This window comes from Triticum urartu, chromosome 7 (assembly GCF_003073215.2).
Source record: "Triticum urartu cultivar G1812 chromosome 7, Tu2.1, whole genome shotgun sequence".
Taxonomy (NCBI): domain Eukaryota; kingdom Viridiplantae; phylum Streptophyta; class Magnoliopsida; order Poales; family Poaceae; genus Triticum; species Triticum urartu.
The window spans coordinates 254,240,790-254,252,807 of record NC_053028.1 but is presented as its reverse complement, the minus strand read 5'-3'; the positions used below and the strand labels follow the sequence as shown (position 1 = coordinate 254,252,807).

Here is a 12,018-nt window from a genome sequence, read left to right as displayed (position 1 = left end):
AATCATGTGGGTCGCAGGTTTTCCACGAATCATGATGTGATAATCACTTGGATCATGTAGCTTATTCAGGGTAAACTTGTTTGGTTTGCCTTTTAGGCTAAATGCATGGCTCTGTACGGAAAATGGGCCACGTGATCTGAGGGTGCACGATACATTAAAATTCCACTGTAATTGAGAGGGCGGGTTCTGGAATAGATAATTTTGGTAGCATTTTTATTTTTTGATCTGATAATTTTTGTAATTCAAAGTGATAGAATAGTCTCACACAAAAAGAAAAGGTGATAGAAATTTTTATTTATTTTTTTGCGGGGAAAAAAGGTGATAGAATGGTGCTGAAAAGGCAATAGTCTAATGTTTGGGTAGGCCACGCCAAGACAACTGGTATATGGCTAGACTGAAAATAATGCGCACATCTAACTGTACATCATTAGCTCACGTAAAAATAATTATCATTAGGTACCCTATTTGATTCTTCGATATCTTATGAAATCATGAAGCAGCTGAAGAGTATATGCACACATCTATATCTCTGTATATGAAGCACCGACAGTTGTGTAGAGTACTTCACTCCTTGATTTCCGGCAACGGCAAACCAGATCAGCCAAAGAGGCGGGATAGAGGGATAAGCTACTAATGATTGGCCCCCTTTTTGCTCATTCTTTTGGAGAAAGCAGTGACACAAACACACACAGAGAGAGAGAACCAAACCCAATACACTCGTGTGTGGACGCAGCGTGTGGGTATGGAGCACTAGGCCACTAGCAGTCTCTTGTGCTGCGTCATTTTCAAGTGCTGTTGTGCTTCTCTACAGGCCAGGTGGTGCTACTGCTGAGGTGGATCTTGTGTAAGCGTGCCATCATCTTTCTTTTACCAGTTTCCTAGTTCTTCTCAGTATTGAGGAAATTTCGAATCGCTATTGGGTATGAAAACTTGGAAATTTGATAGTACTACTTCCGTCTCAGTGTATAAGTCATTCGTGTAGTTCTAGAATTTCTTTGAATAGAATTTCTTGGAAAACTTGGAAATTTGATAGTACTACTTTCTTTGAATAGAATTTCTTGGATAACTTGGAAATTTGATAGTACTGCTGAGGTGGAAGTTAGAATTTCTTTGAAATTATAGGAAAGCAATAATAGTTTTTTTTTGGAGAATCAATCCTTGATTTCGTAAAAAAAAACAGATGAGAAGAGGCCCTTATTGTTTCCTTCAAAGGATTTTTTTTCAAAACGGAGCTTCAAAGGATTTAGTTTCATTAACTAGGGATAACCTCTGTGAGAAGAACAGTTTAGGACCTGCTTGAGTTCAGTTGGTGAGTTTTGAAGCGTGGTGTATTTATATACAAGTGGTCCCACTCAAAGAATAAAGGCAGTTTTTGGAATATCATATTTTATTTCGCAACTCAAGTGTTGTGAGAGCTTTCTTGCATTCTGTTTTATAATATAGCTACCACTTTATAAGTTGGATGAAATAAAACTTGCATGACTGCCAGACATAGCGACGCGTGCTCTTTTCAACAGAAGATAAATGGTTGACATTGAACAAAGATTTGGTTGTAGTTTCCACGACAAGTTTGTCGAGAAAAGTCATTAAACCATTGAAGAAAAAGCAGAGGAACTTCCAATCCAAAGAAACCGCAAGGAAGAAGTTACCTTTGGAAAAACAACATGATCTTGACCTCACCAATAGTGTCAACTCTATCATAAAAATGCTTTGCACACTAAGATTTTGTCAACAAATTCTCATGAAAACCTATAATGGACACTAGTTGATGGATCTTTCTAAATTTATTACCATCCAACCAAAAACTTGTGCATGCTCCCATTTGCATGTTGATATCATTAAGCCACATAGATTGTCCTTCCTACATGTAACATTAAGGCTTCCACCCTTGCAACAAATCCCAACATGTGCCCGGTTTCCAAGTTTGAGTTGGCACAAAACTTAACAAGTTAAGTGTAGACCTATGCAATTAATATATTTTACTTAGCTTGGCATTTTACTTAATTTATACGATTATGCTTATACGTGGCATAATAGCGTATAGGCATTATGTCCTTATATCTATAGGTTATCCAGTTGCATCTATAGTTAATACTGCACCCCAAAATCGCTATCCAACATGCATCTCAAAGTATTAAGTAAAACAGAGCATTGCATCAAGCAAGGTGACATAATATCAAAATTATATTGTCTTTACCTCCAGCTCATCACCGAGACAACAACGCAACTATATTTTTATCCTTAATGTCAATAACACAATACACTTTCTATTTCTGTCACTGACATAGATTACTAGCAAGGTTAAAACCAACTAAAATACACAACTCTCTCTTGGAGAGCATTCATCTAAACATGATAGTGCAAGACTAATAGGTCGGAGATCATATATGTCTATAAATTATGCAACAAAGAAATCATATGAATCCAAAATAAACCATATATAGATCTAACCAGAAAGTGATAGTTTATTACACCACAATAGATAGACCGATAACTAATTACATTGGATGAATCATGTAGGGCAGATCATATGATCAATGTATGGACAAACAAGGGAGACAACATGACATCTAGATACTGATATAGTCCAAGGAGGACTACTCACTTATGGTCATGGTGGCAACAATGTTGATGAAGAAGGCTCTAGGGATAAATTCTCCCTAGGACAAAGTGCCGGAATTTGCCTCCATATTGGATCGTCAAAGAAACATAGGGTGGTGGTGGCAGAAAAAATTTCGATAAATAAAATTGAGGTTTTTGGAACAATGACGGCATTGGGTGCGACCTCAGGCTCCACAACAGGGGCATGACCAAGCTCCGATGCAACGGCGGTAGCAGGTGTAACCTCCAGCATGACTTCAACTAGAACTTCCATTGTTAATGCAGTGGAGTGAGGGGAAGAGGGGAGCTAGTGATGCAACGCCAGTGCGAGGGGGGAGAGCAAGTGAGTCAATGTCAGTGAGGGGAGGTGGAAGTGCCATTGCGCCATATATATAGTCGGTTAATGTCGACCGGTGTCGTGGGAAATACGCGTTGGTAGCCAAACGGGCGCTAGCATGGGAATAGTCGCCGGCTCAATAAATGGAAAAACCAAAGCAATTAACAGCACATCATTCATAAATCAATTGAGAAATTGAAAATCAAAAAAGAGAAAAGAAACACATTTTTTTACTTGTAGCATTTCCTCGAGCACGTTGGTGGCGTTTAGGGTTACGTCTGAATCCAGCTCCTCTTCGCCGCCAGAGGTGAAGGGGTGGCCGCACGGCTATGTGCGTCCATGTTGTTGGCATCAGGGTCGCGGGAGGCCGAGGGGAAGGTGTAGTGGTGATTGTAACCTTCTTTTTCCCCATGTTTTCGTGATGTCCGCCGCCTTGGTTGACGGCAACACTCCCGTTTGTTGGTCGTCGAGCCCAACTGTGGCTATGTGGTCGCGGCGTCGCGAGTGGCGAGCAGTGTCATCCTCATCGAGGAGGAGTTTCCCTTGGCTGCTGGCAGTGGGTCTTCGGCGCCAATGAGGGTGGTCGTGAGGGCGGCAGGGTTGGGGTTATCCATTCACGTGGTCATTGTGCTGGGAACGACTAGCGGCGACGATGTCGAGGGTAGGGCAGGAAGGAGGCGGTCGAGTGGGAAGGCAGCGACAGCTCCCTATTTTCGTTGATAATTGGCACTCGGTAGCAAAAATGGGCTAGGGGGTTTGGGGAAGCTAAATTTAGGCAATTATACTTTTTAGGAGATTGGTGTTAATTCCCCAAACCAAAACAATTATCCCCATATTTAACTTTTAGGGATGGGCTAGATATGCCCTTAGCTTCTTTGAAAGAGCAATTAACATGTACTAATTAAGTTACTCTGGACCACAACAAAACTTGTCATAAGTTTCAACTAAAACTTATTTGAAACTCTTTCCTTCTCCTTAATACATCTTACTTTTTGTTCTTCCTTGTGGGTTTGTTGAGCTGTGCCCTCAGCAAAACCTCAGCGCTTGTTGTCACTCTTTTATGTTACCCTGCGTGTGTGTTGCGTGAACCTTTGTATCCTGTGTGGCTCTGACAATTGGCTGTATCTATAAAGCGGAGCGAAAGCCTTTTTCGGTAATACATCTTACTTGCAGTTCTCGTTCATGGTTCCAAAAGAACTTATAAAATAAAAAAACAATTTTATTATGCATAATAATTGAGAATGCCTTGCCGTAGCCAAGCAAATGTGGGCCCATAGGCCTCGACTGTGGGTCCCAACCATCCTAAGGTATTTTGCTGCAAAAGGAAGTGCTCAAAGGTAAGGAGAGAAAAAGATGAGGATAAAGCTAGGCGTTGCAGCTGCTCCTAAGCAAAGGGCTCATGCAAAGGAAGAACAAAGCTAGGGAACAAGGCATCACTGGCACGTTTGCAGCCAAAGGAAAAAAGGCCACCAAATCGATGAATACGATGCCCTTCAAATTCCAATCCAATCCCTAGATCGAGCATCGCCGCTAATTATCTAATCAACACTAGCCTGATTACTTGCACAGTTCCGGTGGAAGTATAGGAGATGCTGCACGCTGCGTGCGTCCATGAATTAAGAAAACTAGGTCTAGTGGAGGGCAGTTGTACGTGTTTGGTTCTTGATTGATTAATCAAAGGAGCGCTACGACAGCAAGAACCTGCACTAGCTAGTTTTTTTTAGCATCAATACAGACATAAGCGCTTATATACACGCGCATATACTCACCCCTATGAACGCACACACACACACCCTACTCTTATGAGCACCTTCGAGAGACTGAGCCGGCATATCATCTTGAGATTTTACGAAGTCACCGTAGGCGTCTCGTAATCGACGGAAACGTCTCCTCCCACTGAAAACATATCGCCGGAATTCTTGAAATAAATTCAGGATAAATGCGAGCATCAGAATTTAAACCCTGCTAGGTTGGGGATACCACTATCCATCTAACCATCTCAATTAGAGGTTGGTTCGCCCTGCACTAGCTAGTTGCTAGCGCCAAATCTGCCGGACAGATTGGCGAATGTACAGCATGTCTGTGACTCACAGATTAATTAGGTCGTGTCTCACGAGCATGTAGCATCAGATTCCGCTTTGGCACGGTGCTTTTGCTACTGTAGGTTACTCACTCCGTTAAGAAGTGCTCCAATGCTAAGGCACAAAATTTTCTTCTAATTGCTTCTTCATGATACAGTGAACTCTTTCGTCTGGCCTCATATAACTGTGAGCTTTGGACCTTGCCATCGAAAGAAACATCTTTACATCTCTTCTCCGACTGTCCTTTTGCTTTGGCATGGTGGACACTATATCCTTCTCAAGAAATAGGGGATGTCCTTCTCATGAAAACTGTAAAATTCCGGTGATTATATGGGTTTGGCCCCTTTTTTAGGCCAGACCAGAGCCCGTATGGTCGCTTGGCCCGTAAAACTTTTTATGATGGCCCGCAACCCCTCCCCCCCCTTCCCCGGCAAGCGTTGCGTCACATCCGACGCGGCGCGCAAGCGCGCGGCCAAGCAGTACACGAAGTACATGCTGCTGGCGCCGAAGTCCCTCCTCCGCCACGAGACGGAGGAGTATGACCTCCGCCATGCGCGGCGCTCCTACACGGGGAGCTCTTCCAGCTCGGGGCTGCTTCCGGTGAAGAGGGAGAGGGAGACCGGCGACCTCCCCGCTGTCAAGATCGAGCTGGGGGAGGAGTGGCCGCGGCGTCATCGGGTCGGAAGACTACCTTGTTGGGCCCCATGCGGACGCTTTCGAGGCGGCGCTCGTAGAGCGCACTGTGCGCAAGCAGCAGGAGGAGGATGCGAGTCGCCAACGGGACGACGAGCTCAGCGACCTCCTCTTCGAGCAGGCGCTCACCGCCGACCGTGAGTTCCACTAGAAGCAGGCCGCATGGTGCCACGAGCAGGAGGAGCAGGACAAGAAATGCGTTGACCTTGTCACTTCCTACGATGACGAAGACGAGTGAGCGCCGCCGCTGCACCCGGAGAGCTCTGGTGAGCTCTGATTTTGCCTAGTTAGGATACGATTGTAGTATAAATGTAGCGATGGTCGACCTATGTAGCCATGATCTAACTATGATGAAGGGACTATGTGTTCTTCAATTTCGCCCGCGAATGCTTTCTTTTGAAATTTACGGTTCCAAATACGGTGCCTGTTTGGCCGCAGTAAAATGGCCGCTCAAACCTCTGCTTTCTCGGCCCTTGTACCGTGTTTACAGTTTGCAGGTATAAAGGGTCTCTTATTGGACAATGTTCTCTTCACTATGCAAACTCTGCCAAGCTCTTTTGCCCTCTGCGTTATCATCATGGGATGTTGGAATACTTGAAGTCAGAGGAACTGTAAAATTTTCAAGCAAGGAGCTCCTACTGTCACAGCTTGGAGACACCGCTCAAAGAGGATCTGCTGCTTATCACTCACAGAATTAACAGAAAGTTCTTAGGAGAATTCAGAAGTTGGATTGAGCTACATCTCAGTTAATTGTTTTTCTAGATTTTTTTTAAAAAAAGAGGAGGAACCCGGCTTCTGCATCTGGGCAATGCATGCAGCCACTTTATTAATTATTCACACAAGATCTTACAAAGTCATACAACAATAAGACTAAAGCCACCGTTTAGGCAACATCTATCGCTACTCTTATCCAATTCATGAAGTGATGTTGACGGTGACCGCGATCGTAAGCCACCAAGTGCAGCGGGAGAGAGCTTGCAGCGCAGAGGAGATCCATCGGCAACTCACTGCCCACACGGTCAAGACGCCGTCCATCCACCCCTCGCGAACGTCGCCGGCCGAGGGCGCCGTCGCCATGCCTAACGGGGTCACCATCCTAGGTCCAGGCTTCTCCACGATGGCGGGAGTGGCGAGATCCGCCACGAGCGACGAGATCCGGCACCGCGCGGCCGACGCCATCGCACAAGCCCACCGTTGACCGATCCCGCCACTGCCGGGAGCTCGGATGCTGCCGGGAATCCCACACCCATGGATCTGGGCACCCGTGCACCGCCGCGAGTCCGCCGCCTCCGGGATCCGCCACACCGTCGGGAGGGCCGCACCCCGCGGATCAGGACGCCTGCGCCGCGGATCCGGAAGCGGGAGGAGAAGAGACCCTCCGCCGCCGCCGTCGCATGCACGGGCTTTGCCCGGCGCTGACCATCGACAACGACGGAGGGGAAGAAGGGCGTTGGAGGGTACTAGGCGGCTTCGGTGGCTGAGCCCTCCCGAGCCGCCCGCGGGGGAGACGACGCGAGAGGGACACGAGCCCCTACTCGTACACGTGAAAGGCGAGAGTCGTTGTTTTTCTGGATTTCCCTAAAGTTGGAATTGGTTGAGCCCGTTGTTGTTTTTTTTATTTCTTTTGATTTTTGTACATAACTTGTTTCTAATTAATATATAATTTATCGTGGAACAATTGTTGTACGGTTCAGTGTTCGAAAAAAACGCTCACTCGGTAGAATTCTCACGGTAACACATGCCACAAGCTAACAAAAATGAGGTAAAGAGGGAAATCCGCAAGTCATGAATTATCCTAACCTTCTGTTGGATTCCAGTCATCTTGAAACCAAAAGAAAGAAAAAATCAGCCAAGGATGAAACTGAAAACCGAGATCACGGCGATCAGTCACACTCCAGTGCCGGGTGCTATTTGACGAAAACGAAGTTGGCGGAATCTGAAGCGGCCAGTTAACCTCGTTGCTTGCGTTGCCGCGTAACAGGGGCGCAGGCACTGTAACTTGCTGGAGAATTTCCAGAAGGAATTAATCGAAAGCCAGGGGCCAGCCGGGCAATAAACCGGCGCGCTTGTCAAATCGGAGAAGGCACCGAGCTCGGCCACACGTCCGCCAGCAGGCGAGCCGCAGACGACGGCGACGATGGAGTAAACTTCACGCCTCCCGCAGCCGATCTCCTATATATAAACACACCGCGCCCTTTTCCCCACTCCCCCTCCCATCTCTCTCTCCCTAGTCTACACCCTCTCCCTCTCTCTGTCCCTCTCTGCAAGTCGCCATGAACATTCCAAGCAAATGCACGGCTCATGGGCGCCACTTTGCACTTGCAAAGTGAGATAGGAAGCTGCGACCTGCCCTGCTGCCTTTGCCACTGCCGTGCAAGGACGTCCCCTGTGAACTACAAGCTACCTAGCTAGTGCGGCTATTAGTTCGTACGTACGTGCTCGAGCCACTGAGCTGAGCTAGTTTGTGCGTGCGTGCTATTACGAGCTGTTGCCAGGTGGTCAGCGGCAGCTAGCCATGGAGAGGACGCCGGTGATGGTGAGGCAGGGCGGCCAGGAGGTGCTCAGGCAGCTGCCGCCCGGGTTCCGCTTCCGCCCTACAGACGAGGAGCTGGTTGTGCAGTACCTCCGCCGAAAGGCCCTCGCCCTCCCGCTCCCAGCTGCTGTCATCCCCGACGTCCAGAACCTCTACAGCCTCGACCCCTGGGACATCCCCGGTACGCCACGCACGCAGCACAAAGCCAAAAACACGGCCGCCGCCGACGACGACACTGCTGGCCATACGACGTGTTACATATATGCTAAAAGCTGCCGTTTGACTCGTTTCCAGGCGCGAGAGAGGGGGAGAAGTACTACTTTGCGGTCCGGCCGGCCGCCGGCGCCAAGAGGGGTGGCAGGACCACGACGGCGAGCGGGTGCTGGAAGCCCGCGAGCGCGAGGGAGAGGCCGGTGGTGGTGTCCCGGTGCGGCCGGAGCCACCTCGTCGGCGTCAAGAAGTCCATGGTTTTCGTCCCCCGACGTGCCAAGGGCAAGGGCTCCAAGGCGCCGCCGGCGCCGGCGCAGACCGGCTGGGTCATGCACGAGTACCGCCTCGCTCTGCCGCATCACCACAAGAATGTGAGCACTAACTAATCCTCCTTGATTGCTGAATTATTAGATGCAACTTGATTTAATCGATTGCCATTAATTTGTTCTTACTGCATGTACTGTGTCAGTATAGTTTTTTCTCCTTCCGAATAACGTTCTTGTACTTGTTCAACTGCACGTCTGCACTGCTGCACCTGTGTGTTAGTAGTGCTACTCCAGTCTCCAATCCTTAGCTTTGGAATTGGATGACAGCTCCATCAGTTGCAAAGCATAAACTGATAGAGTACAGTTAAGCAAGTACTGATAATTGAAGTTGCATGCTATATATAATTTTATGTTTAGGCTTTCACTGTTTGTATCCATGCCTCAGGTTTTGCTTAGATTAGGTCAGTTTTTTCAGATTGCTGACGTGTCGAATTGAACAGTTTTGCTGGAGTTCTCACAAATCTACTGTATAATTCCTGCGTTTCAGACGTGTTTTTTTCCGGGGTTTTTTTTTACCTAGCTAGTTAACTAGCTAGCAGGCCGGATCATGCGCACATGTTCAACCTTGGCACGGAGCTGTCTTTTCAGCTTAACTTTGATTGTATCGACAGTTACCAACTACTTAACTCACATATACGGCGTCGACCATGATGTCAGAATTAGCGTAACCTAATTAACCAGCTTAACCATGAGGCATACATAAACTTCACAGATGACATAACCACTCTTGCTGAGATTAATACTTCCTCCGTCTCACAATATAAGAGCGTTTTTCACACTAGTATAGTATCACAAACGCTCTTATATTATGTGACCGAGGGAGTAACTAACAGTGTTAAGCTAGTTACATAGAGTAGGTAAGTGGCTACATATATAGGACGAGTACATAGGCTTCTCCGCTAGCTAGATGCATATACCTGCAAGCAAGAGAGTTCATCAAACTGTGACAACTTGCAAAACTGCCAATTATTTGACCTGACCAATGGATGGATGGACGGATCGATCCTGTTGTAATTAAATTGCCTGGGATGGTAGTGGTCGCCGTTGCAATTTATGCTGATACGGAGAGGTGGTTGGTTGTACTTAACGCTGTCCTGGATGCTAGCTCTGGCCCGGCCTGTTGAGAATCCGTTGATTAGATCTTATTGTTGGGATTAATTAGCTAAACCTGCTAGTAATACACGTAGCCTAGCCCTCAACAAGAAGTTAGTTGCTCGACGACCGTATTTACATATACACCATCACCGGCCGCTGAGTTAGTTGAGTAGTAATTTACCGGTGACTGATAGTGAAAGCTTTGCTAGATAGAGAAGCATTTATATGTGGCGTGCATCTTCCTTGTATCCGGAAAGGAGAAAAGAGGGGGCTAGCTAGTTATCGACGGTCCAACTGCGCACAACAATTCCATGGCCACTACTACTGTTGCAAGAGATGTTTCGTCAAAGAACTGTTGCATCTTCTCCTCGCTTGGTCTGCACAGTGTGCCCTGCTGTCGATGCTCATCTACATGAATGAAAACCCTGTTTGCTAATGGAATGAGAGATTGGCTTCTAGCTGAAAAGTGTGCGAGGACGCGAATTGCACTTGCTGTTCGTTCGCAAGTCGTACCTCAACAGTGAGCTAGGGTCGTCAATCCATTCAAAATCAACGTAGCGTTTGGTTGCAGGAATAGTGTGGATATATAGGATTAATTCGTGGTGGTCTGTGGCAATCTCCTTTGATTCCAGTGTTGGAATGTTGGATCGCCGATGTAACTGGATTCCGTTAGTTCGTTGGATTAGGATTCCGTTCAAGATAGGCTGCTGTCAGTGAGTGCCTAGCTAGTTAGGATTCCTGATATCTTTTTTTTTTTTGAAATGGAGGCAAAAGCGAACCATAGGAAAGGAATATGGTGCTATTGTTTGGATTGAGAACTAGTAGAAGTGATACTTTTAACCAGAAAATTATAGTACCAGGTTAGAAGTATTATTCCTTCTGTTTTTTACTCGCAAAACGTTGTTAATCCAATATTGCCATGAAAGGTAAAGACCCTAAATCTCTAATGTTCCTCCAATCCTAGAAAACGAAACACGCACTAGTTCTTTTAGTAAAAGCGTCGATTTTTTTTTTAAAAAAAAATTGTAAACCAGTCTAGTACACGAGTAGTAGTATTGTCATTTACTACGTTATTTTCATTTTGCATCGGATTCTTTTTTTTCCTTGTGCTGCATGCTTGCATTGCATATCTGCCATCAATTGTTGTTGCTGGAATGGAAAAGGTGTGCTTAATTAAGACGATCATCGCAACTTGCAGGGTTGCTGCTTGGCTGGGGCTGGAACTGAAGAGTGGGTAGTGTGCCGGATCTTTCAAAGGGACAGGTCGCCGTCGTCGTCCAACATACAGACGCCGGGCATCCACGGCACCGACGCGCGCCGCACGATGCCGCCATCGCCGTCGTCGTCGTCTTCCAGCTGCGTCACAAGCGGCGGCAGCTCCTCGGATATGCAGGAGGAGGTCAGCAGCTGAGAAGCCAAGCAAAGCTGCTGCATGCTGCATGCCTCTCCAAGAGACACTGACTAGCTAGCTTAGCTAGGCAGATTACGAACCAGAGGGAATGAATGAAGTGTCTTTTTTTTCTTGCTCCAACATTTGTTTTTCTCTCCATCTCCGTGCTCTCTCTTTCACCGTGTAATATGTAATGCAGTGTGATGATGTAGCGAGAAGCAAGTCGGCAACCAGGCATTGGGTGTTTGGTTAATTAAGAAAGCTTCTTCTGATTAGTAGCAGATGTACCACATATGTGTATGTATTACGTAGCAGAGATGCCGCACGCAGTGACCGCTGCATGCACGTACGTGTAATAACCTGCGAGCTGTACGTGAAATTTCTTCAAGGAAGAAAAAAATGAAAGCCTTTCTCGTTTTTACTGCCATGTTTTCAGTCTCAAGTTGTTGCTTACTCTGGATCGGTCTCTGGGCTTTGGTCACAAACTATACTCGCCGCCGTCATGTCATGAGACAAGATGCATGATATTAGCGAAAATTGTAAGGCTAATCAATGGCATAAATTTGATCATATGGGTTAACTATTATAGTTGACTACTAAATGAAGTGGTTCTCATTTGAGGTCAGTTGCTTACATGTTACAAGCTCATCTTTATTTAAATACTTGTGTCTCGAGCGAACAAAATATTTTTTACATAAAAGTTGTGTCTTGGCCAAAAAGGGTTGCTGTCATGCATGTGCAGTGGTCGGCTA

The 12,018-nt window shown here is 46.5% G+C and overlaps 1 protein-coding gene across 1 annotated transcript; it reads left to right on the top strand.

Annotated features, from left to right (window-relative positions):
* The first annotated feature begins 7,905 nt into the window (after window positions 1–7,905).
* Window positions 7,906–11,693, top strand: LOC125525300 (NAC domain-containing protein 83-like). Its single transcript, XM_048690300.1, has 3 exons — window positions 7,906–8,426; window positions 8,540–8,826; window positions 11,075–11,693. Exons 1-3 carry the CDS (start codon window positions 8,228–8,230, stop codon window positions 11,285–11,287), a joined length of 699 nt encoding a protein of 232 aa, XP_048546257.1. The 5' UTR covers window positions 7,906–8,227; the 3' UTR covers window positions 11,288–11,693.
* The last annotated feature ends 325 nt before the right edge of the window (window positions 11,694–12,018 follow it).